At 39.0% G+C, this 26,856-nt stretch overlaps 1 protein-coding gene across 3 annotated transcripts in view; it reads right to left on the bottom strand.

Annotated features, from left to right (window-relative positions):
- AP4E1 (adaptor related protein complex 4 subunit epsilon 1) overlaps nucleotides 1-26,856 on the bottom strand; it is an 87,357-nt gene that overhangs the window by 32,444 nt on the left and 28,057 nt on the right. For all 3 annotated transcript variants that reach the window (XM_070054200.1, XM_070054202.1, XM_070054201.1), the window contains exons 8-15: nucleotides 24,799-24,872; nucleotides 16,807-16,929; nucleotides 16,596-16,705; nucleotides 16,190-16,329; nucleotides 14,318-14,430; nucleotides 14,091-14,209; nucleotides 6,441-6,743; nucleotides 4,367-4,481 (exon numbers count right to left, since the gene is read on the bottom strand). In XM_070054200.1, the coding sequence (XP_069910301.1) occupies nucleotides 4,367-4,481; nucleotides 6,441-6,743; nucleotides 14,091-14,209; nucleotides 14,318-14,430; nucleotides 16,190-16,329; nucleotides 16,596-16,705; nucleotides 16,807-16,929; nucleotides 24,799-24,872 (1,097 nt within the window). The remainder of the gene's footprint in view (nucleotides 1-4,366; nucleotides 4,482-6,440; nucleotides 6,744-14,090; nucleotides 14,210-14,317; nucleotides 14,431-16,189; nucleotides 16,330-16,595; nucleotides 16,706-16,806; nucleotides 16,930-24,798; nucleotides 24,873-26,856) is intronic.

The raw sequence follows: 26,856 nt of genomic DNA, 5'->3' as shown, positions 1-26,856 counted from the left end.
GTGTGGGGAAAACTGGCTGTCTACAGGCAAAAGAATAAAATTGGACCTTTTCTTTTACCATAAAGAAAAATCAACTCAAAATGGATTAAAGACTGAAATGTAAGACCTGAAGCTATAAAACTACTTGAAGAAAACATAAAAGAAAAGCTTCATAATATTGGTCTTCATAATGATTCCACAGATATGACACTAAATACACAACAAAAGCAAAAATAAACAAGTGGAAATACATCAAACTAAAAAGCTTCTGCACAGTAAACAAGGAACAAATTAAAAAGGCAGTCTACAGAATAGGAAAAAGTATCTGTAAACCATTATTTGATAATGGGTTAATCTCCAAAATAAGTAAGACATACCTATGATTCCTCAGTGTAAGGAACTAATAATTTGATTAAACCAATGCTAAGAACTTAAAAATAAACTTCTTCAATGACACACAAATGGCCAACAAATCTATGAAAAATTGCTCAATATAATTAATTGTGGGGAGCAACTAGGAGCAACTCGGACTAGACTAAGTTACTGGAATTAAGACTTATTCTATGCATCTGCTCTCCCACAATATGGCGCTGAGAAGGGAGAAACAGCTTCTACACAGCTGCCTCCAGTTCAACCAATAAACTGTAGGACCTGCTCCTGATTGGAGGAGAGCAGTGTACTCGGCGTGTGGGTAGCAGAGTTGGGATTGGTGGAAGAGGACTATAAAGGAGGAGAGAGACAACATGCACCAGGAACATCTATCTGAAGGAACATCTGAGCAGCCCCCGAGAGAGCCGGCTGGTGGTGTGCCGCTCCCCTGCGGAAGTGGGGAAAGTGGCTAGGGGGAACCGCCCTTCCACGGAGGTGGAAGGGTCGGTAGCCAACCCGGGAAGAACCAGCAGCAAACCCGGGGAGGGCCGAGCAGACAAAAGAACAGCGCAGGGTTTAGTGTTGTTCCTCCATGAAGAGGGGGAGCGACAATTAATTATCAAGGAAATGCTAATTTAAACCACAATAAGATTACCAACTCTCAACCGCAGGATAGTTACTATCAAAAAAGCAAAGGACAGTAAGTGTTGACAAAGATGTGGAGAACCTAGAACTCTTGTACACTGCTGGGAAATGCAAAATGGCAAAGCCACTATGGAAAGCAGTATGGAAGTTCCTTAAAAATTTAAATACAGAAATATCATATGGGGGCCGACATTCTGGCATAGCAAGTTAAGTCATCACCTGCGATGAAAGCACCCCATATGGGCACCAGTTCCAGTCCTAGTTACTCCACTTCTAATTCAGCTCCTTGTTATGGCACCTAGGAAAGCAGAGGAAAACAGCCAAAGTCCTTGGGATCCTGCACCCACGTGGGACACCCGGATGAAGCTCCTGGATCCTGGCTTTGGCCTGGCCCAGCCTTGGCAGGCATCTGGAAAGTAAATCAGCATAAGGAAGATCTCTCTGTCTTTCTATCTCTAACTCTGACTTTCAAATAAATAAATAAATCTGAAAAAAAAGAAAGACCACATGACCCAGCAATCCCACTTCTGGGTACTTATCCAAAAGAACTGAAATCAGGATCACAAAGATTTATCAGCCTTTCATTGCTCTTTGCAGTACTACTCACAATCATCAAAAGAGCAAACAACTATCAGTCCATCAATTGATGAATGGAATACCACTGAGCCTTAAAAAGAAATTCTTCAATATACGACAACATGTATGAACCTAAAGATACTATACTAAATTAAATAAGCCAATCAGAGAAAGACAAAAACTTCATGATTCCACTTACATGGGGTTATCTAAAAATAGTCAAATTAATAGAATCAAAGAGCAGAATGGTGGTTGCAAAGGCTAAAGTGAGAGGGAAATGAGTAAATAATCAGCAGGCATGGAATTTCAACCAAGCAACATCAATAAGCACTGAAGATCTGCTGTACAACATTGTATCTACTAAGATGGAAAAATAAGGCCGGCACCGCGGCTCACTAGGCTAATCCTCCGCCTTGCGGCGCCGGCATACCAGGTTCTAGTCCCGGTCGGGGCACCGGATTCTGTCCTGGTTGCCCCTCTTCCAGGCCAGCTCTCTGCTGTGGCCAGGGAGTGCAGTGGAGGATGGCCCAGGTGCTTGGGCCCTGCACCTGCATGGGAGGCCAGGAAAAGTACCTGGCTCCTGCCATCGGATCAGCGTGGTGTGCCGGCCGCAGCACATTGACCGCGGCGGCCATTGGAGGGTGAACCAACGGCAAAGGAAGACCTTTCTCTCTGTCTCTCTCTCTCACTGTCCACTCTGCCTGTCAAAAAAAAATAAATAAAAATAAATAAATAAATAAATAAATAAAAAGATGGAAAAATAAGAAAAATAAAAATAACTATTTGCTTCTACAAAATGATAACATCAAGCTTATTATTAGAGTTTTTAACTTTTTGGTCTCATTTTAGGAACAACTGTTTAGTTATACTCATAACTAAATTTGTCTAGCACAGAGCCTAGAAAATAGTAAGTACACGGGGCAGGTGTTAGGCTTGTAGTTTAGTCACCAGCTGGGATGCCTGCATCACACATCACAGTGCCTGGGTTTAAGATCTGCCTCCAGCTCCTGATTCAAGTTTCCTGATAGTAAGGAACCTGAGAAGCAGTGTGATGGCTAAAGCAGTTGGGATGGCTCGAGTAACTGCCACCCATGTGGGAAAGCTGGATTGAGGAGCCATTGCAGGAGTTTGGGAACTAAACCTGTGGACAGTAGATGGGACTACTGCTCTTATTCAATATCTCTGCCTCTCCAAAAAAAAAAGGAACCATTCACTCAACAAAATCACTAAATGACAATCTTAAAAAGATTCTTAGCATCTTACCAGTCAGTACTGACATTCTGAACCATTCACATGCAGATTTCCCTTACACCATCCAAATAACTCAGTGATTTTTACCTTTACCAAGATCAAAAGATGTCTTTCCCCGACAGGGTGCATTTTTTAAGCTGCTCTTTCCTAACTTCACTGATCAGATATGAAAGCAGCACTCTAAAATACTTTAAAAAATACCAGACTGCTCAGAATGAAAATGAAACTCATTAAGTCCATAGTCACCAGGGTTTTTTCCAGAAAATGTCCCAGATACGTTCACAGTGGTATGTGTCAGCCCTACAACAGTGAGCAGAATGACAATTCCACCTTCAAGTTCTTTCAAAACTCCATAATGGAGGTTGGCACTGTGGCATGGCAGGTAAAGCTGCCACGTAGCAGGTAAAGCTGCTGCCTGCAGTGCCAGCCTCCCATGCGGGCGCCAATTTGAGTCCCAGCTGCTCCACTTCCCATCCAGTTTCCTGCTAATGTGCCTGGGAAAGCAGTAGAAAATGGCCTAAGTCCTTGGGTACCTGCACCTGCATGGGAGACCCAGAAGAAGCACCTGGCTCCTGGCTTCCGATCAGCCCAGCTCTGGCCATTGCGGCCATCTGGGGAGTAAACCAGTGGATAGAAGACCTCTATCTCTTTCTGCCTCTGCCTCTTTGTAACTCTTTCAATACAGTAGGTAAAGCCACAGTCTATGACGCCGATGCTAGCATCCCATATAAGCAACAGCTCATGTCCTGGTTGCTCCACTTCCAACCCAGCTCCCCACTAATGGCCTAGGAAAAGCAGAAGATTGTGGGGAGCAACTCGGACTAGACTAAGTTACTGGAATTAAGACTTATTCTATGCATCTGCTCTCCCACAATATGGCGCTGAGAAGGGAGAAACAGCTTCTACACAGCTGCCTCCAGTTCAACCAATAAACTGTAGGACCTACTCCTGATTGGAGGAGAGCAGCGTACTCGGCGTGTGGGTAGCAGAGTTGGGATTGGTGGAAGAGGACTCTAAAGGAGGAGAGAGACAACATACACCGGGAACATCTATCTGAAAGAACACCTGTGCAGCCCCCGAGAGAGCCGGCCGGCGGTGTGCCGCTCCCCCGCGGAAGTGGGGAAAGTGGCTAGGGGGAACCGCACTTCCACGGAGGTGGAAGGGACGGTAGCCAACCCGGGAAGAACCAGCAGCAAACCCGGGGAGGGCCGAGCAGACGAAAGAACAACGCAGGGTCCTGTGTCGTTCCTCCACGAAGACGGGGAGTGACAGAAGATGGCCCAAGTGTTTGGGACCCTACCACCCACATGGGAGACAGAAATCAATCTCCTGGTTTCAGCCTAGGCCAGTCCTGGCCTTTGCAGTCATCAGGAACTGAACTAGCAGATGGAAGATTTCTTTCTATCTCTCTCTGTAACTCTCTAAAATAAATAGATTAATTAAAAAAAAAATCCAGGATGACTATCACATCTTAAGCACTTAGGTACATGAAGTCGATGGCTCTGGCAGCACCACTAGGCTACTATTATTCATTAAAAAAAATTACCTTTCTCTTGAGAAAGCTTTTCCTCCTGGCGTTGGTGATGAGGTTTATAAGGTGCTGCTCCTTGACTGAGTCCTTCAGCCACAAAACCATCCAGAAAAGATAAAGAAGCATCCACCTATATTAAAATTAAGCAATAGTCACTTATTAGCACTATTTATCCTCAACAGCAGACAGTACATTCACACAAATAATTTCAGCGCATATACCCTAAAAAGATTTTTAGGGAAAAATAGAAGCTACAATGCTAAAAAAAAAAATATGCAACTCTCTAGCTTTTTGAAATAGCTACAATCGGATCACCCAGTTAAGAATATAACAACAATATAAATTCCTGAACTATTACATAGCAATAGAGACTGTCACCAGATATAAATCTCTTAACCACAGTTTTCCAGAAAGGACTCTTCTGTTCCTGCCTATTTAGAATCAGTACTGAATATAAGTTTTCACTGTACTGAGGACATATATTTGAACATCTAATATTAGGGTTTCATTATTAGGTTCTATGATGGATACAAAGGAAGACACAGTTCCTACCCTAAGGAGACCTAGAACCCACCAGCAGACAGACATGTGCTGTAAGGTAGTGACTGCCCTGGTTTTCTGCTAAGGGCTAAAATCAAGGTGTAGTAGAGCTGGTTCCCCCTTGGTGCTCCAGTGGAGAAATCATTCCTTGTCTCTTTCAGCTACTCTAGACTGCTAGCATTCCTTGGCTTGTGGCTACATCATTCTAATGCCTTCTCTTCTCTGACCTCTTGCCCCACTTTTATAATCTGTGATTAAATCATGATTATCACGACAGCCAGGATAACTTTCCCATCATGAAATATTTAATCTCATCGCATCTACAAAGTCCCTTTTCAAAGAAAACAGATTCTAGGGCTTAGGATATGGACATTTATGAAGGCTCCCATTATGATTTTAATTATCTTATTCCCTTCTACCTAAAAATGCTTTTTTTTTCTGCAGATCAATGAACAATTGCTTAATTTCAGCAGAAACAGGTGTAAGAGGATGATTAAGTGGAAAAAAAGAAATTATAAGAAAAAGTGAAGGGAAAAGGAGAAGATAAAAATGAGATATATACAAGAGGATACAGCAGTGAAGACCTCAGAAACCACAGGCTCATTTTCCTGATTTAGCCACGTATGTGCAAACTGCTCAGATATTTGGAACAGCCAGTAATTCTCACACACACTCTGAATTTGGAAAGGTTTTGTTCAGTAAGATTCTTAAGATGGTGTTGTGTCATAATTATGTTTTACTGGAGGCACAAGGAAGGGAAGTGTAGCTATTCCCTAGTGAAATACTGGCACAGCGTATTTATTCATTCTTCAGTGAACATCTCTAAAGTACCTACCATGTGTTAAAAAAAAAAGAAAAAAAAAGACCTCTGCCTTTCAGGAACTATTAAAAAGAATTAATGAACAAATGTTCAAAACGAATACAGGACATGAAAACTTGAGTGAAAATGAATATTAACACTGCCATACTCTTCTCTTTCTCAACTATATGACATCTAACACACAAAAATTAGAATAATTCCTGGCTTCCCTTTGGAAGTTTGCTAATTTACACCAATCTAAGGGACAGGTTGGTATGAATTAACAGAACATTAGCTTAAAAGATGTGGTGGTTGAATACAGGTCAGAAAAAAAAGATAGGTGATTAGACCTCAAAGCAAAATAGAATTTATATGGGAAATGGACAAAATGAAATGGAAAGCCATTTTTTTTTAATATATTCTCAAAGAACACAGAGTAACAATAAATGACACAGAATGTTAGATTAAAAGAAATTCCCGAACTGTTACATACCGAAAGAGACAGTCACAGGATATAAATCCCTTCACTGTAGTTCTCCAGAAGAGATTCTTCTGTTCCTTTCTATTTAGAATCAGTACTCAATGGAAGTTCTCAAATTCTTTCTCACAGTAAGTAATGTGAGAGAAACTCCAACCCTCATCGTAAGTGCTACATGTATTTTGATATATTCCTGACACATCACAAATGCAAGAATTGCTCTATGATTAAAGACAATGCAAGTTTAAAAAGATGGAGCACAGATGTCTCACCATCATATCTTCACAACTCTTATCAACTGGAAGCAGACTCTTCATCAGTTCCATGTTCTCATGCAAATGTTTTAATTCAAATGCATGCTGTCTCATACAGGTATCCAAAGATACGGTAAATTCTTGTATTAATTTCTCAACTATATTAGAAGAATGTGCTTGGGGAGTCAATTTAGTTACAGCAGCAATTAACCAGGCTTTTGTTTCTGAAGAAATGGAGTCACTCATAAGTAATCTGTAGAGTTTGGTTATAACTTCTTCTGTCATTTCCTTGTCTAAGAGGTAGGAATATTCCCCTAGCACCTATTAGAAAAATACAGATGTTTATACATAAATATCAAGTTATAAAGTAAACTACACTCAGAAATACCTACTTCAAGAGTGAATTTAATCTATATTAAACATACTCTCTCAAAGAAACTATCAAATATACACATATATTTAAGCATCAAAATTATACCAAGAATATTAAATACAAAAGAATCAAAACTGAATACTAAAAGGTTTTCTAAATCTTGTCATTAACAACATATAAAACAAGTTAGTTTTCTTCTGAACTTCTAAAGTTGGTTATTGGTGTTTTTTAAAATCTTTATAATTTTTATTAACATGCTTAGCAATTTTTTTTAAGATTTACTTATTTATTTGAAAGACAGAGTTACAGGGAAAGCTACAGACAAAGAGAGAAAGAAGTCTTCCATACACTTGTTCATTCCCCAGATGGCCGCAATGGCTGAAGGTGAGTCAATCTGAAGTCAGGAGCCAGGAACTTCTTCCAGGTCTCCCACACAGGTGCAGGGGGCCAAGGACTTGGGCCATCTTCTACTGCTTTCCCAGGCCATAGCAGAGAGCTGGATCAGAAGAGGAGCAGCCGGAACTAGCACCGGTGCCCACATGGGATGCCGGCGCTTCAGGCCAGGGCCAGCCTCTTTTTTTTTTTTTTTTTTAAGTTTTTATTTATTTGAAAGACAGAGTTACAGAGAGAGGTGTAGAGAGAAGAGAGAGAGAGGTAACTTTGTAATTATTAATCTTTTCTGTTTGGAGCATACATCTCTCTTGCAATTCTGTAGAGTTACATGATACAGTCACCCTACCATAATGGAACACCAGAACCTATTACTTCTTTTATTTTATTTATTTATTTATTTATTTTTTTGACAGGCAGAGTGGACAGTGAGAGAGAGAGAGACAGAGAGAAAGGTCTTCCTTTTGCCGTTGGTTCACCCCCCCAAATGGCCGCTGCAGCCGGCGCACCGTGCTGATACAAAGCCAGGAGCCAGGTGCTTCTCCTGGTCTCCCATGTGGGTGCAGGGCCCAAGCATTTGGGCCATCCTCCACTGCACTCCCAGGCCACAGCAGAGAGCTGGACTGGAAGAGGAGTAACCGGGACTAGAACCCAGGGTGCTGGTGCCGCAGGTGGAGGATTAGCCTACTGAGCAGTGGCACAGGCCAAGAACCTATTACTTCTATCTAACAGTTTTGGTTCCCATTATCTAATCTCTCTCCCCCTACCCCTTACTCTTTCCAGCCTCTAGTAATCACTATTGCAAGTTCAGCCTCTAGTAATCACCACTCTAAGTTCAGATCTATTTTTTTTTTCACTTCCACATGCCAACATTTCTTTTCGAAGATTCCGGTTTGTGTGTAGTATAGACATACTTTCTTTATCCATTCATCCACGTGTCAGGTATCTAGGTTGATTCCTTATCTTGGTTGTTGTGATGCATGGTGCACTGAACCTAAGAATATAGGCATCTTTTGATAGGTTACTTTCATTTCCTCCAGATGTATCCAGAAATGGAATAATTGGGTCATATGGTAGATCTAATTTTACTGAGGAAACTCCATACTGTTTTCCATGACAGCTACACTACTTTGTATTCTCATGGACAGTGTATAAGAGTTTCCTTTTGTCAATAGCCTCATCAGCATTTGTTACTTTTTGTCTTTTTGATAAGTCATTCTAACTGGTTTTGATCTGCATTTCTTATGGCTAACAATATTTTTGCATGTATTTTTTAGCCAAATATATCTACTCTTTTGAGAAATGTACATGCAGATCCTTTGCCCACTTCTTAACTGGATTGTTTTTTGTTGTTGAATTGAGCTCCTGTTTTTATTTTGGATATTAATCCTTTGTTGGATGAACAGTTTGCAAATGTTTTCTGCCATTTTGTAAGTTGTTGATTGCTGGGCAGTTACTTAGATATAATCCCAGTTGTTCGCTTTTGGTTTTGTTGCCTACATTTGGGGGCAAATAACTGTTGCGTGTACATGTCTTAAAAAGTGCTTCGGACTAAGAGTCAAAGGGAGCACATAAACAAGTCTAGTACCTGCTAACACTAACCGATGGAATAAATAAAGGGGAGAGTGATCCAACATGGGAAGTGAGATACTCAGCAGACTCATAGAATGGCAGATGTCCTAAATAGCACTCTGGCCTCAGAATCAGCCCTAAAGGCATTCGGATCTGGCTGAAAAGCCCATGAGAGTATTTCAGGCATGGAAAGCCAAGACACTCTGGCAAAAGATCTCTGCGAGTGAGATCCCAGTGGAAAGAACAGGTCTTCAAAGAAGGAGGTACCTTTCTCTGAAGGGAGGAGAGAACCTCCACTCTGACTATGACCTTGTCTAAACAAGATAAGAATCGGAGAACTCAGAGGGCTTCCATAGCCTTGGAAACTCATGACTGGAGCATAGGGAGACTACTGATGCCATAGACAGGAGTGTCAATTGGTAAAGTCAACAACAGGAGTCACTGTGCACTTACTCCTCATGTAGGATCTCTGTCCTTAATGTGCTGTGTATTGAGATTTAATGCTATAACGAGTACTCAAACAATATATTTCACTTTGTGTTTCTATGGGGGTGCAAACTGTTGAAATCTTTACTTAATGTATACTAAACTGATCCTCTGTAAAAAAAAAAAAAAAAAGAAAAAGAAAAAGAAATTATCAACTCCCAACTTGACTCTCACTGGGATTAAACATGACAATAGGTCTGATCTGATTTCATCTTCATTGAAAAAAAAATCATCTATTATTTTTCACTTTATGTTTCTGTGTGAGAGCAAACTGTTGAAATCCTTACTTAATGTATACTAAGCTGATCTTCTGTATATTAAGATAATCGAAAATGAATCTTGATGTGAATGGAAGGGGAGAGGGAGTGGAAAAGGGGAGGGTAGTGGGTGGGAGGGACGGTATGTGGGGGAAGCCATTGTAGTCCATAAATTGTACTTTGGAAATTTATATTCATTAAATAAAAGGTAAAAAAAAAAAGTGCTTCGACTATGTTTTCTTTTACTTTTTATTTTAATATTTATTTATTTCAAAGAGGAAGGAAGGAGGAGAGACGGGGGGAAGACAGAGCAAGAGGAGGGAGACAGAGAGTATCTTATACCCACTGGTTCATTCCCCAAATGCCCATAATAGCCAGGGGTAGGCCAGGGTGAAGCCACAAGTCAAGAAGTCCATCTGGGTCTCTCATATGGGTGACAGGGACCCAAGCACTTGAGCCACCTTCTGTTGCCTTACCAGCCACATTAGCAGGGAGATGGACTCAAAGTGGAATAGCTGGGACTTAAACCAATGCTCCAATATGGGATGCTGGCATTCAAGTGGCAGCATAGCACACTGCGCTACAACAGAGGTACTGCTCCTATGTTTCCTCTAGTATTTTGAGAAATTACAATTAGGTTTTTAATCGATTTTGAGTTGATTCTGGTCAGCAGGTTTGTGTAGTGTTTCAATCATCTGCATATGGAACAGAGAATTCTATTCTGTTCCATTGGTCTATTTGTTTTTAAGTCAGTACCATGCACCATACTATTTTGGACACAGTAACTCTGTAGGACGTCTTAATATCTGTTATTGTGATACCTCCAGTTTTGTTCCTTCTGTTCAAGACTGTTTTGGCTTTGTGCCATCTTATAAATTCTAGGATTATTTTTTCTAGTTCTGAAAGAATGTAATTCTGGTATTTTGATGGGGACTAAATTGAGTCTATAAATCACTTTGGGTAGCATGGACACTTTAATATTAATTCTTCTAATCCATAAACATGAGAGTTCTTTCCATTTTTAATCTTCTTCAATTTATCTCATCATTGTTTTACAATTTTCATTATAGAGGTCTTTCATGTCCATTGTTAAATTTATGGTATTTTACATATTTTGTAGCTATTGTGAATAGGATTATCCCTATAATTCTTTTTTAGCAACTTCATTATTAGCATATAAGAACACTATTGACTTTTGTGCATTTATTTTATATCCTGAAACTTTAACTAATTCACTTATTAGTTCTAACAGTCTCTGGTGGAGACTCTTGGTGGAGTCTTTAGGCATCTCTGTATATATAAATCATATCATCTGTAAACAGGGATCATTTGATTTCCTCCTTTCTTTTTATTGTCAAAAATTTCTAGCACTACACTGAATAATATGCTAGGGGTCTGCAAGTGTTCTACGGTGTCATAGTTGTTGGTTTTTCTAAGCACTTTCACATTGTTATTTTCCAAAAAACATTTAAATCATTGTCCCATGCTCCTGTGATTAAGTCACCAGAGGCATTTCATAAAAATATAGATTTCTAGGCTTGATCCCCAGATATTCTGATTTACTATTTGTGTGGTAGTGTATCTTTGATATATATTTTGAACAAGCATCAGCTGAGCCTAACATAGATGGTCCACAGAATAACTCTGAGGAACAATGATATCCTTCATATTATTTTCTTACTCAAGTGACAAATGATCTTGTTGATCAAAGAGGCATTAATAAACTGATAATTGGGGGAGTGTGAGATCTTTCCTAAACGAGATTTAGGGGATATTTTCATGTCTTTGATGTAATACTGGCACAAGCAAGGAAAGAGAGGTAAAGTGATAGGCAAAGGAAAATTTATGGCTAGTAACAAGAAAAGTAGGAAGGAGAAAGAGGACTAACTAAATTCAATCCTAACACAGTAAGATAATTCTTAGGAGTGCTTTAATATAGATGGAAAGTAGCTCCAGAACAGGAGGTAATCTATATGCCTGTTCAAAAATCCAACATTAATGGATTTGTGCTTCAGGCAAAGTATAGGAGAGGTATTTTTTCTTTCTGATTCTTTCCATGAAGTACACATAAAACTCCTTGACTTTTATAGAAACATGCTTAAAGGGGCTGCCGCTGTGGCATAGCAGGTTCTAGTCCCGGCTGCTCCTCTTCCAATCCAGCTCTCTACTATGGCCTGGGAAAGTAGTAGAGGGTGGCCCGGTGTTTGGTTCCCAGTATCCCCACGGAAGATTCCAACAAAGCTCCTGGCTCCTAGCTTCAGATCAGCCCAGCTCCAGTTATTGTGTGGCCCAGCAGATGGAAGACCTTTCTCTCTGAAACTACCTTTGACATAAATAAATAAAATCTCAAAAAAAAAAAAAAAAAAAAAAAAAGATGCCACTTGGGACACCTGCATCCCATATTGGAGTGCCTGGGTTCAAGTCCTGGTTCCACTTCTGATAGCTTCCTGCTACTGTGCACCCTGGGAGCCCACAGGTGATGGCTCATATACTCGGCTCCCAACCACCCACATGGAAGATACTAATGGAATTCCTGGCTCCTAGCTTCAGCGTGGCATAGCCCTGGTGGTGCCGGCACTGGGGAGTGAACCTGCATATGACAGATCTCTTTTTCTGTCTCTGTCTCTTTTTCTGCCTTTCAAATAAATAAATTTTTAAAAAGAATTAAGCACTAAATATAATAATTAAAGAAGGATAATCAATGCTAAAACCATTAGAAAAAGATAACTGGGGAGAAAAAAAAAGACATTCACACAGTCTCAAAGAATCACCTCATAACAAATTACATTGGAATGGGTACCTTTACATTGTAAAGATCTGGAGGTCACCATCATAGCCAAACAAACTTATGAGCGAACAAACTGACACTCATTATATGCATCTTGATAGGATAAAGTGGGACAGATACACCATTGCCTATGTAGGAGTCTTGCAAAAATGTTTAATTTGAATAGAAATTATTAAACAGGTAGAAAATGAGGACTTCCTGCAAGTCAACAGTATTCATCTAAAAAAATCAATGCCTTAAAAACAAAAAGAAACTGGAGATCATTAAAAATTAGAAGAGACCAAGGATAAATCCCAGAATCAATTTGTGAACATCTGGGATTAGGAAGAGGAGAAAAACAGCTATCAGAGACATTTTTGGGACTAGATAAATCTGAAGAGCAACTATATATGAAGTGATTTAAATGAATTAATGTTACATATTAGGTGTGATATGGTTATGTAGGAGATTCACAGTGAATTTTTAGCAGACAAGTATGATGGTATTTACAACTCAATTTTAAGTGCATCATTAAAACAACTATAGATAAACCCAGAAATAGTTGCAGATTGGCAGCTAAATGAAAATTATAGGAGTATTTATTATTATACAAGGCTTTTAAGTTTCTTGTACATGAGAAAAAATTTTTAATAAAAGCCTGGAAAAATTTAAGTTAACATGCTAATATTTGACAATACTATAAAATATTAAAATGTGCATATCCTATGACTCTATAACTAGTTAGACTAGTCTAAATCTCCCCTAAGTAAACACTCACCTATGTGTATACCCAAAGGTGAATGGATATAAGGATTACATGTGATTATATTGCATAAAATTGTGACCTTTGTCCTGTAAAGAACTGATCTCCCTCACTGGCTCTGATGAAGCTAGTGGCAACAATGGAGAGTGGCTATAAGAGCTAAGGACAGCCTACAGCTGACAGTATGAAAGTGAAACCCTCAGTCATAAGAATTGACACAAGAAACTCAGTTGTACCAATATACACGAGCTTGGAAGTGGATCCTTCACTACTTAGCCTTCCCATAAACAGTAGCCCCAGATGATACCTACTGTAATTCTGTAAGATACTAAGCAGAGAACCCAGCTAAGCCATGCCTGGACTTTGACTGTCAGACTAAATTTGTGTTGCTATAAGTTCCTAAGTTTGTGGTGACACTGTTACACAGCCACAGAAAAATAAGACTTCACAGATACAAAGGTGCTTCAAAACACTCATGGAAAATGGAATATAAGATCATCTATATTTTCCATTAACTTTTTGAAGCCCCCTTATACATGAGTATTCACATTTTCAAATATGGACTCACATAAAAAATGCAACAATAACAGGTCAAGTCACTGCTTAGCAGCCATAAGACACCTGCATCTCATTTTGGAGTATAGGTTTGAGTCCTAGCTTCTCCACTTCTGATCCAGCTTCCTGCTGGTTTTGGCCTGGCACAACCTCTGCTGTTGCAGATATCTGGGAAATGAACCAGCAGATGGAAGATTTATGTCTCTCCCTCTCTGTCAGTCTACTTTAAAAATAAATAAATGAAATATTAAAAAAGGTAAATTTAAAAAAAAACATACTTTGTAAATACCAGATAACCAGACAAATTTCCATATTTAAAAAACAAGTGAGATGGCAGAGACAGAGAAAATAGTTAGGTTTCAGAAGGGAGCCACTGGGGTAGAAAAGTGGCAGCTGAAGGAGACAGCCAAGTACAACTGAATGACTTCTGAAGGAAACATGTTAACATTTAGTTTTTATAAAAAAGAATGCTGTAAAAACTTATGATATAATGTACTTTGCTCACCCAACTCATAACTTGAAGAAATCTCTGTGGATAGAACACATTTTCCACATCTAGCAAAGTGAGATAAGACTGAACTGCATAGAGTCTCAATTGTTGATCTTCTGCTTCATCATCAAAACCTACAAAGAAATTGATATATCCTGTGAATTTCCACTAAATTCTCTAAGGTCTCTAAAATAAAAACATTTAATTTTAAGATCTTTACAGAATGTTAATAGTATACCAACCTTCTGCTAACAGTCTCAGAAAGTTATTGGGAATATCAGGATGTATTACATCTCCTCCCACAGAAAACACAGCATTCATCGTCTGAATAAACCATGCATTATCAGGGGCATATGTGTCCACAGTGTTAAGAATAAGTACACTTCCAAAAACTATCCAATTACTAAACTACCCCTTCTGTAGCAACCTTCTTAAAAATAACCTCGATTCATCCATTTACCTTTATCCTCTGCCGTAAAGTGTCCTATACCCCAGGTTATCTAAAATAGCTGATCAACACTTATCTAATAAGTTAATAAACTGAGCTTTTGTCACTTTATCAAGCACCAGGCCTGCACATAATAGTCAACCAAAAAAAACTGCAATATAATTAGAAGAAGTAAACTATCAAACAAACTATGGACAATAATGAAAAATTATATACACTTCAGAGAGGCTAGGTGTTGCTTGTACTCACTTGAACAAGTTGTTTTAACCTCTTTTCTTACTTGTCCTGCAACAGTTCTAAAATTCTGTCATTCTCCTAGCCAGAGATATGGCACTGTATGGAACAAAACTATACTTAAGACAATTTCCAAAATAATTTGATCATTATTATTCACTCACTCTTTTTTAGAATTAAACAAAAAGCATCATTTTAAAAAGAAGAGATGGGGCCAGTGTTGTGGTGTAGCAGGTAAAGCCACGGCCTGGATGCTACTATCCCATATGGGCACCAGTTTATGTCCTACCTGCTCCGCTTCCTTATCCAGCTCCCTGCTAATAGCCTACCTGGGGAAAGCAGCAGAAGATGGCCCAAGTACTTGGGCCACCCAATGTAGGAGAATAGGATAAAGCTCCCGGCTTCAACCTGGCCCAGCCACAGCTGTAGGAGAATAGGATAAAGCTCCTGGCTTCAATCTGGCCCAGCCACAGCTGTTGCAGCCATCTAGAGAGTGATTTATCAAATGAAAGATGGATCTCTCTTTTTCTCTCTCTCTCTCTCTCTATATGTGTGTGTGTGTGTGTGTGTGTGTAACTCTTTCAAATAAATATTTAAGAAAAAATAAGTGCAGACTATCCCATGACCTGTAAAGATTCTCTGACTTTTAAAAAATAAATAGAGTGAGTGTTTTGCCTAATGGTTAGGACGCCATTTGGGATGTCTGCACCCCTGGGTTGGAGTCCTGGTTTCACTCCTGACTCCAGCTTCCTTCTAATGCACACCCCAGAGGCAGCAAATGATGATTCAAGTGCTTGAGTCCTTGCCACCATCTGGGAAACCCACAATGAGTTCCCAGCTTGGAGTTCAGCCTGGCTCAGTCCCAGCCTTTGTGGGCATTTGGATAGTGAAACAGCTGGTAGGAGCTCTCTGTCTCCCTATGTGTTTCTCTCTCTCTCATTCTTAAATAAATAATAAACTACAAATAAAAAGTGAAGAAAGCTACCATGTGAGTGGAGTTCTCAACCACTTTACTATGACAATTTCTAGTATAAACAATAGAATAAAGGGTAAGTTTTAGCATCTTGACCCCCTACCACTACCTCATCCTAAAGAAACAAGACCTTGAACTCAGAAAAAAAATGGGGTAGGAAGTAAAGTCAAAGATGAGAAAGAACTGAGAGGAATCAGGTGGAGGCTCCTGTATTATCCAGCTCAAAATACTGACCAACTATATTAAAGAAAAGAAAAAGTTATCCCCTAAGAAGTCTATATAAACTCCTGTTTTAGTGAACAAGAGGCTTCAAAACCAGGAATGCAAATTATTGCTGGTCTTCTGAAATCAAACTTCTAGTGACCTTATCACTATACATACCAACACAATATACCAATCATGTTAAAGTAATTATGTAACTAAATGCATTTTATGATTCATGGTCCAAATAAAGGATATTTCTCAGCCAACTCAGCTATTTTGCCAACCAAATTGACAATGATATATTCTTCTTTACTCTGGTGTAAATAGTCAAGCATTTTCTGAACAATAACTGTTACATTCTGTGTATTCGTAATTCTGTAAAGAAGTTCCAGCGTCTAGTTGAGGAATAGAAATAAAAACAGTGTTATAAATGGAATGACCATTAATAACCACCAATAAATGGAATAACATAGGTTTATAATACAGTTGATTCTCCTACTTTTACTGTAGATCTACTGGGCAATCAGTTAATAGGTAATTACAAAATGCAAATTTAAATAAAATAAAGCTTAAGAAGGGCTTACTGTCAAGAAGTTTACTATGATCACTAAGTTGTTTAAAAATTTTAACATTTCGCACAGTGTTCAGACTATCAATTTACCTCTCTTTTAATAATGGGATCAGGATGGTCTAAACATTCGATTATTGTCATCTGGTGTTGAAGAGCCAGAGTAGGATCCTGTTGGATAACATAGGTAAGAGCCTTCAGTCCTAGAAACAAAGATTGCATTATGCAAAGTGACTTGAAACAAGTATCTAGCAATTTCAAAAGTTCTCTCTATAATTTCTATCAAAAGAACCAATCACCTTACCTAAATATTTGAGATTTATTTTAGGTGACAGAACAAATTTTCCAATGCACTTGGCAGCCTTCTCAAGTAATTCCGACTTAGGATAAATAGAATAGACTGTATGTACACATTCAAACAGAATAGCTAGGGAGAGAAAATATCAAAATGGTAGGTATCATTTAAGGCATGATAAAAGAACATATTTATGTAGAGCTTATCATAAAACTAAATGGAAGGTTTTATTCAAGAAACTTATGTAAATTTTTCACAGAAAAAAACTTTACTGTTTTCAAGCTTATACAGTTACTAGATTTGGTTACTAGAGCACCATTTAAAGAGAATCAGATTTAGTTACAGATAAAAATGACACACTCATTCATGCAAAAAGTATTTACTGAACACCTCCTATGTGCCAGGCATGATGTTAGTACTATGGATACAGCAGTGAATAAAACAGACCAAAAAACCTTGTGCTTATGGAGCTCACATTCTAAGGGACACATAAAGAATACATTCATTGTTCCTATTGGTACAATTCCTTGAATACATTAATAGTTCATTCTCAAGGAGTTCCTACAACTTATACATAGGTATCGTATACAGTTTATATAATCATTTTAGAATGCTCTAGCATTTACTTCAAAGACATGGTCAATACTCAAAAATCTTCAAGCTGCTTCTTTAAAATTACCTTTGAATTAAATTTTTTTTTTTTTTTTTTTTTTTTTTGGACAGGCAGAGTGGACAGTGAGAGAGAGAGACAGGTCTTCCTTTTGCTGTTGGTTCACCCTCCAATGGCCGCCGCAGCCAGCGCACTGCGGCCGGCGCACTGCGCTGATCCGATGGCAGGAGCCAGGTGCTTCTCCTGGTCTCCCATGGGGTGCAGGGCCCAAGCACTTGGGTCATCCTCCACTGCACTCCCTGGCCACAGTAGAGAGCTGGCCTGGAAGAGGGGCAACCGGGACAGAATCCAGCGCCCCGACCGGGACTAAAACCCGGTGTGCCGGCGCCGCTAGTCGGAGGATTAGCCTAGTGAGCCGCGGCGCCGGCCTTAAAATTTCATCTTCTGATAGAGTCAAAAGCCTTGATAACAAGATGACCAAGGTAGACATTAACATTTTTTTCTATTTTAAAAAGCATGAATTGAGGAGCTAGAGCTTTGCCATGGTGAAAAGGAACACCTGAGAGTCCACTAAGACCTGCGTGGGCTCTGGAATCCCAGTTATCAGAGGAAAGAAAAGCCGAGGGACAGATCAGCAGGCTGAAAACAGTTCTACCTCAAGCTGAAGCACATCAACTGTCTATAGAACTACTCCTTCTCTACTTCCACACGCTTAAAACCTAACAAGTAGCTTCTTTCATTACATACTACAAGCCATATCCTGAATATTTAATGAGCCATATTTTAAACTATGTTGCCTAGCAATTAAAACACATAAATTTTGTGGAAAAAGCTTTAACTGAGTCTTTTACAGGAAAACAAAGAACTCAGAAACAGGAATTTCTGTTAAAAAAGAGAACTAACTTTTAAAAGAAAAACTACAGAGTAAGCTAATTGCACCCAAAGATACTTTGTATGTTCATACATTCTGCAATAAAATGTCTTAATTGTGTGCTGGGTAAAAGCACTGACTTTTTGATTTCCTGAACTAAACAAACTAAACAAAGAGGACCTTGGTCAGTTGACTAAGGCAAACTACCACTAAGTATAGCCTTCAGTCTGTTTTCATTAACTAAGAATATTTTACATTTTTAAAAGGTAATTAAAAAAGCAAAACACAAACCTACAAAGCCTAAAATATTTACTATCTGGCCCCATGTTCAGACAAAGTTTGCGAACTTCAAGATTAAAAGATGGTCTGTTTTCCATCACAGTGGACATATTTTTCTTTCTGGTTTCCTGACATGCACAATTCTGCTATAAAATTGTTTTATTAACAAAAGCTTGTCTTTACCCATCTAAAACCTAAACTTTTACTATTTAGTTGCTCATACAATTTATGGTACAACAGCATAGGAAAATTAATAGTTCCAAAATTACACTTATTATTAAACTCCTTGTAATAATCACACTAGAAATGAATTTAATGGATTTTTAAATCTCTTCCCAACTAGAGCTAAGTCCCTCTGTTCTCCAACTCTACAAAAATCTCAGTCTGAGTCAATAATTGAAAGACCAGACTTGAACCGGTGCCCATATGGGATGCCGGCACTGTAGACACAGAGCTGGCCCCAATAAATAAACTCTTTAAAATAAAAATATAAGGGGTGTTCAAAGTTCATGGAAAATGCATGTTATGAAAAAATTATGCATGGATTTCAAAATTTTTGCACCAAAATAAATATATCTTTTAATTCCATTTTCCTGTGAACTTTCTGAAATACCTTCATTATGTTCTAACATTTGTGACACTGTACTTTATATGATACATATTTTGGTTGGATTGTGCTCAAACAGAATTTAAAGTTCTTCTAAACACTGTAACCTTTAAATTGGACTTGACTTTCACTTTAAATAAGCGAATAAGTCTCTGTCTACTGACAAAATCGGCTGCAGGAAGTGAGATACTGCCCAATGGAGGTGAAGCGCAACTCCGCCCTTGAGTGGGTGTCCTGGTTATTGCTAGGTGGAGATCAGGACCGTCTGATACACCATCCTGCCTGAGACAGCGCTAACTCATTACTGCTCACTATGTGGCCTCCACTGACCCTGAGGGGGTAGCCTGATCAGTGGTGAAAGCCCTGACCCTCCAACCAGGCTTCCCATATCACCACCACTGACATCGCAGGAGAGGGAGTTTCCTTATGGCCAGAGAGGGATGAAAATTTCAGCTTCCCTCTCAGGTTTCTCTGCCACCACTCAAATAGGATGGAGCACTGGTGATACCTGATGAGGATGTTAAACTTGGCTCTCCATTCAACTTCTGCTGAAAGATGAGTCCAATAGTTTTTTGTGTGGTGTTTGGCTGGGATAGAGGGGCTATTTTCTACTGTCTTGCTGGTTTATCCTTTTTCTTCTTGGTCCTTTGCCTAAAGAGAGCAGGGTTGTTTGGCGGCACTTCATTCAGTGCCAGTTGGCTAGCTCTCCAGTACTCAGTCTGAGGTATATGAAATAAAATGTAAACAGGTATTTACCATCATGTCTTTCCTTTTGTCCTTAGGTTGCTAACCAGACTCAGACTGTCTTCTTTTCTCCACCTTCTCGAGTCTATGTTTCTTACAGATGATATCCAGGTGCTACAGTTTGAACAAGATTTCACTCCCCAACTCATGCAGTTAAGCCCCAAAGTCATCGACTGATGGCGCTAACAGGACACATACTTAACCCAATTCTGTTACCTGAAGGTGGGAGCTTTGGGAAGTGATTAGGTTGCTGGGGTGGAGCTTCCCTGACACAATTATGGAGACTTTAAAAAAAAAAACCAGCATGTTGGGGCTGGTGCTGTGGCACAGTAGGTTAACACCCTGGCCTGAAGTGCTGATATCCCATATGGGCACCGGTTCAAGACCTAGCTGCTCCTCTTCCAATCCAGCTCTTTGCTATGGCCTGGGAAAGCAGTAGAAAATGGCCCAAGTCCTTGGGCTCCTGCACCCGCGTGGGAGACCCAGGGGAGGCTCTTGGCTTCTAGCTTCGGATTGGCGCAGCTCCTGCTATTGCGGTCAATTGGAGAGTGAACCATCGGATGGAAGACCTCTATCTCTCTGCCTCTCCTCTCTCTGTATAACACTTTCAAATAAATAAATAAATATTAAAAAAAACAGTATGCTCCCTGTTTCCTGGTTTGCCATGTAATGCTTCCTCTGCATGAATTCTACCATCCATTCCTTTCATCAGATACCAGCACAATGAGGCCACTTGATCTTAAACTATGAACCTCCAAAATTGCAAGCTGAAATAAACCTTCTTTCTTTATAAAAGTAGTTCCTGTCAGGGATTTTAGTTGTAGTAATGGAAAACTGACTAATTAACCAACAGTAATGAAAACCTAATACACCAGGTTTTCAGGTAAAGTGAGTGGGAAGAATAAGAAAAAGCATTTTATCTACTTTTATCCCTTGGACTCTATATAATTAATTTTCTCAATTTGCTAGTACACTAAAAATGTTATCATCAGTACCCCATTCAAAACCTTCCACATCTCAAGGTGTACACAGAAGTACAAACTCACTTTGCTGCCATCAGAGGACCTTCACAATATGTCCTTTCAACTAAAAGAATCATCTGTTCAGATGAGCAAGACACTGTTGTCAGAAACCATTTTAAACATCCCCACTTCTGCAGTTTCTCTCATGTTCCCTTCATCTAGAAGCTCCTTCAATCACCCTTTTGCCTATCTAAATCCTACCTAACCTTCAAGGTCCTATCACAACAATAAATCCTTAGCTGTGCCCTCAGTTCCACAGCAATCTCTACCATCTTCAAGTGCCTATAATATTTATTCCCTATACCATCCCTTCACATTCTACCTTACACTGGCATTGTGCTTCCATAAATAAGTCATCTTTCATTATACTGTAAATTCCTTAAAACAAATATTACATCTTATAATTCTTCATATCCTCTGTACCACTTTATACAATGCCTGGCACACAGCAGATACTCAATAAATGTCTTTGATATAATTTACTTGTTGATTTCCCACTTAGATAAGTGACAAAATGGAACTTCCATTAAAATATGGTTTAGAAAGTATTAAGATTAAAACTGAATTGAACTGATAAAAGTAAAATAATTTCTCTTCCTTTCATTCAACTAAAGTACAATACTCACTGATTAACCCAGCGTCAGCTATTGGGATATGCAGGGCAATCAGACAGACACAGTCCCTGCCCTTATGAAGCTTGCATTTTAAAGTTTACATTCTTAGGCAATAAAATATTTTTATTAGGACTGCCAAAGAATACCATTGATATAATCAATGTAGCTATAAACTGTATCAATACAAATATGGGAAGGGGAGCATAACAATTAAAAGCTAAATAGAGGAAATAAAACAAAAGAAACTATAAGGTTTTCTATAGCAAGGTGAAACACTGGACCAACAGTTTTAAACGAACAAACCACTGGTGTTGGTTCAAGCAATCCTTCATAAAAGAGTCCTAGCTAAGAATATTAAAAAATATTTTTTCAGGTATACAGTATTCTCTAGATCAAAAGGAAAAGATAACAGTAGTTATCTCTAGGAAGGGGAACTAGGTGGTGGGTGATAAGGGTAGAAGGCAGACTTACTGTTTATTGTATACCCTTTTGTACCTTTTGAATTTTGAACCATGTGCATATATGTCCTATTCGAAAAAATAAAAAAAAATTAAAGCTGAAATGTCAATTATATTAAAAAATTTTTCTGTCAGAAAAAAAAGCAGATTCTTAACTGGTTTTGAAACAGAATGCCTTGAGAACCTTTGAAACCCTTATCATACACACCAAATTATAACATAAACAAAATGTTCTAATTTATGCTAGCAGATTCTGACACTGAAAAGATCTGATACTCTTCTGGATCTTTTTGACAGCTCCAAGCTAAACCACATGCCTCAGGACGGAACATCTTCCTTTGTGGCTCTTTATTCTCACTATATAGAAGACCTAGATAATACCAACTCTTCATTACACCATGTACTCATAAGGGCAGGGCCTCTGTCTACCTTTTTTTTTTTTTTTTTTTTTTTTTTTTTTGCCAGGCAGAGTTAGACGGTGAGAGAGAGAGAGACAGAGAGAGAGTTATAGAGAGTGAGAGAAAGACAGAGAGAAAGGCCTTCCTTTTTCCATTGGTTCACCCCCCAAATGGCCACTACGGCCGGCGCGCTGCACCATCTGAAGCCAGGTCCTTCCTCCTGGTCTCCCATGGAGTGCAGGGCCCAAGCACTTGGGCCATCCTCCACTGCCTTCCCGGGCCACAGCAAAGAGCTGGACTGGAAGAGGAGCAACTGGGACAGAATCTGGCACCCCAACCAGGACTAGAACCCGGAGTGCCGGCACCACAGCCAGGGGATTAGCCTACTGAGCCATGGCGCCAGGCTGTCCACCTTATTCTTTATTCAGCTCTGATACTAAGCACAGAGCAATATGTAAGTCTGTCAATTCTTTTCTCAATCTACCTAGTTTAAAACAAATATCAAGTTTTTGTTTCATAGACATCCAACAAACACTAGTTGAACAAATGAATAAAGAATGCTTATCTCATTATTGCTTATTACCACTTAGACATGAAAAATCAATCTATCCTTCAAAGCTTACTATCCCAATTCACTATCACGTATATTATGTTCCCTCTGCTGGTCACATGTATGTAGTCCATTCTCTTTATTCCTACTATTTCTTTGCCAAGCACTTTGTATTTAAGTTAAATGCATTCCATTTCTGCCCCCTGATCTACCCTATGCTTCTACAGGCACTGTCCTTAAGGATGTACAGTTTGTCACAGTTTAAAAGTACAAATAATACTCTACACCCCCTGCAGCATTGTATCTTACCATATTATGAAGTCACTTCTCATTTAATTATACCTCTCAGTAACTCTTCTACTACTTTCCTCCAAAGCATGCAAAATGCAAACTGCCCTACCTCTCACTTTTAAATAGCTCACAGGGACCGGCACTGTGGTGTAGCAGGCTAAGCCTCTGCCTGAGGCGCTGGCATCTCATATGAGAGCCTGTTTGAGTCCTACTGTTTCACTTCGATCCAGCTCTCAGCTATGGCTGGGAAAGCAGCAGAAGATGGCCCAAATACTTGGGCCCCTGCACCCACGTGGGAGCCCTGGAAGAAGCTCCTGGATGCTGGATTCAAATCTGCCCAGCCCCAGCCTTTACGGCCACTTGGGAAGCAAACCAGTAGATAGAAGATGTTTCTCCCTCTGTCTATACCTGTGCTTCTCAAATAAATACACCTCAAAAAAAAAAGGCTCCCAAAATCTCCATTTCTTCACTGGACTTTCCATGACTGGTCAAATAACAATAGTCCTTCCCTCTGGCTCCAAGTGTTTTGGTTCCTTTCTCAATTGTCTACCCCTCCTCAAACTAGCTCTTGTCTATCACTAAATTACTTTTTTTTTTTTAAGATATATTTATTTATTTGAAAGACAGAGATAGAGACAGAGAGAGAGAGGTCTTCCATCTGCTGGTTCAGTCCCCTGATGGCTGCAACGGCTGGAGCTGCGCTGATCCGAAGCCAGGAGCCAGGAGCTTCTTCTGGGTCTCCCATGTGGGTGCAGGGACACAAGGACCTGGGCCATCTTCTACTGCTTTCTCAGGCCATAGCAGAGATCTGGATCAGAAGAGGAGCAGCCGGGACTAGAACTGGCACCCATATGGGATGCTGGCGCTTCAGGCCAGGGCTTTAACCCACTGCACCACAGTGCTGGCCCCACTTTTTAAGTTTATACATAACATAGCTTATTACCTTTAACAAAATAGTGTTAATATTTTATAAGTATTAATAAGTATTTATCTATAACCTACTCATCCTACAGATGTCTTCTTACAAGATACTATCAAGAAAACCCTCCTTGGTCTCCTTCTCACCTAAAACTAGCTGCTACATTCTACCACATTTTGTAACATTGGTAACATCTGTCCCTTTCCATTTATCTAGTCTAAGCACCATAAAAATATTGTTTTATTCACAGCTGTATTCCAAGCACCCTGCACAGGGCCTGAAAGAAATGTGATAAATACAATTAGCTGACTTAGTTAAGAATTGTTTTCAAATATAAATATAATATAAACTTTTACAAAACATGCAGTTTTTAAGTTATCTTCACAATTACATACTTGATAAATGTCTTCAACAGAAAGACAATTATAATAAGAAATTTGTTAACATTTAGAAGGTGCTATTATTTAAGATTACTACTATCTATTGATTATTCAATGCTCACATTGAAAAATAATAACCCAAAGAAACACTTTTAAATCAATGTACAAAACCCAGTTGGGATTTATAGTATTCTAACAAAGATCTAGCTACAACACTAAAAAAAAGACATTAGTCACTAGCATTAACACGTTACTTACCATATGTGACATTGTGATTTAACTCCGCTCTTCGTAAGGATTCATCAAGAACATCATACATTAATTCACTTGTCCTGTTTAAAAGATATTTTATTTGCAGAAGAATTACAGTATTCTAACCCAATAAAACATAGTTTTTCAAACTTGTCTCTCTTTAAAACTGAGGATCTACAGAAGAGAAGTGAAAGAAATCCATTTTATATTTTAAATTTAATATTTTAAATTTTAAAATGTTTAAAGAACATTTAAAATTTTAAATCCATTTTATATTTTAAATTTCACATCTAAAAGATTTCATTTGCTCTTTTCATGAGCTTAACTTCTTGCTTTATCAAAGTTGACTAGTCAGCCAAGGAGGAGATATGCACAAATCCATCATTTGTCTCACCTATTCCCCGTTTACAAATGAGGATGTTTGGTTGAACACACTATCTTACAATTTTCTTTGCAAAAAGAGAGAGAGAGAGAGAGAGAGAGAGAGAGAATCTTCCATCCATTGGTTCACTCTGCAGATGGCCACAACAGCCCAGGCTGAGTCAGGCCAAAGCCAGGAGCTTCTTCAGGGTCTCCCACATGGGAGGCAGTGGCCCAAGTACTTAGGCCATCTTCCGCTGCTTTTCCCAGGCCACTGCAGAAAGCTGAATCAGAATCAGAGCAACTAGGACATGAACCAGCACCCATATGGTATGTTGGCACTGCAGGTGGCAGCTTTGCTCACTACACCATAGCACTGGACCCACCACGGGGTTTTGTTTTGGTTTTTAATTCAAATACTAATCTTTTTCTGAATAACAAATACACTCTTTGATAATAAAATTTTAAAATACTAAAAATAAATAAGTATATTTTGTGAAATTAACAGATTTGTTCCACTAATATGTCCTTCTGGTCACTGGTTCCAGTAACATTACTGTGTAGTGACAGACACTTTTTAAAAAATTCCCTGTTTATGGAGCTCCGGGAGTCTGCCTCTGAGCCTACAAAAGAAAAGTTCTCTCTAAGAGGCCAATGTGAAAACCACAGCTTCTCAGCTGGTATTTTTTATAAGTTTGACAAGTTAAAAAAAAACACTAACTGGCCGGCGCCGTGGCTCAATAGGCTAATCCTCCGCCTGTGGCGCCGGCACACTGGGTTCTAGTCCTGGTAGGGGCACCGGATTCTGTCCCGGTTGCCCCTCTTCCAGGCCAGCCCTCTGCTGTGGCCAGGGAGTGCAGTGGAGGATGGCCCAAGTGCTTGTGCCCTGCACCCCATGGGAGACCAGGATAAGCACCTGGCTCCTGCCTTTGGATCAGCATGGTGCGCCGGCTGCGGCAGCCATTGGAGGGTGAACCAACGGCAAAAGGAAGACCTTTCTCTCTGTCTCTCTCTCTCACTGTCCACTCTGCCTGTAAAAAAAAAAAAAAAAAAAAAAAAAACACTAACTAAAAAAAGTAACACAGGACATATACAGTGATCTTAAAGAACACATAATGTAAAACAAAAATATCAAAATAATCTGGGACTGTATAAGTTTAGATCATAAATGACTTGTTTTTTACCAAATAAACAGCCACAAAATTCAGTATAAAGTGCATGTACTTTCATTCTATCTTGACTGACATGTAAATATCCAGTGATAAGAATCCAGAACCATATTCTAAAATCCCTCATTTCATTGTGTAAACATTTCTTCCATAATAGCAGACATTGCCAATCCTCTCAAAAAATTTTAGTAATACTATACCTTGATTAGAGTCTAGTTTCTCAATTTTAAAAGACAATGTCTGGCAAAAGAATAATTTACACATGAAATGTGTAAATATCTGTGCACATGATTGAGCTAAATGGTAACCTAGGAATTATAATAATATTAAACACAAGAAATATTCAAACAATAGATAAGATTTTTCTAGAATTACGTTTTTTTCAATTAAATACTTCAGAATCCTAACATAAGATTTTTATTTTTCTGCATTGAGCTAATCATTTCCTAAGAAGTATAAAAAACAACCTTTTAAAAAAGATTTATCTATTTACTTGAAAAGCAGTTGCAGAGAGAGAGAGAGATCTTCCATCTGC

This window comes from Oryctolagus cuniculus, chromosome 12 (genome assembly GCF_964237555.1).
Source record: "Oryctolagus cuniculus chromosome 12, mOryCun1.1, whole genome shotgun sequence".
Classification (NCBI taxonomy): domain Eukaryota; kingdom Metazoa; phylum Chordata; class Mammalia; order Lagomorpha; family Leporidae; genus Oryctolagus; species Oryctolagus cuniculus.
Note: the sequence above shows the minus strand (reverse complement) of the source record. Positions and strands in the feature narration are given on the sequence as shown.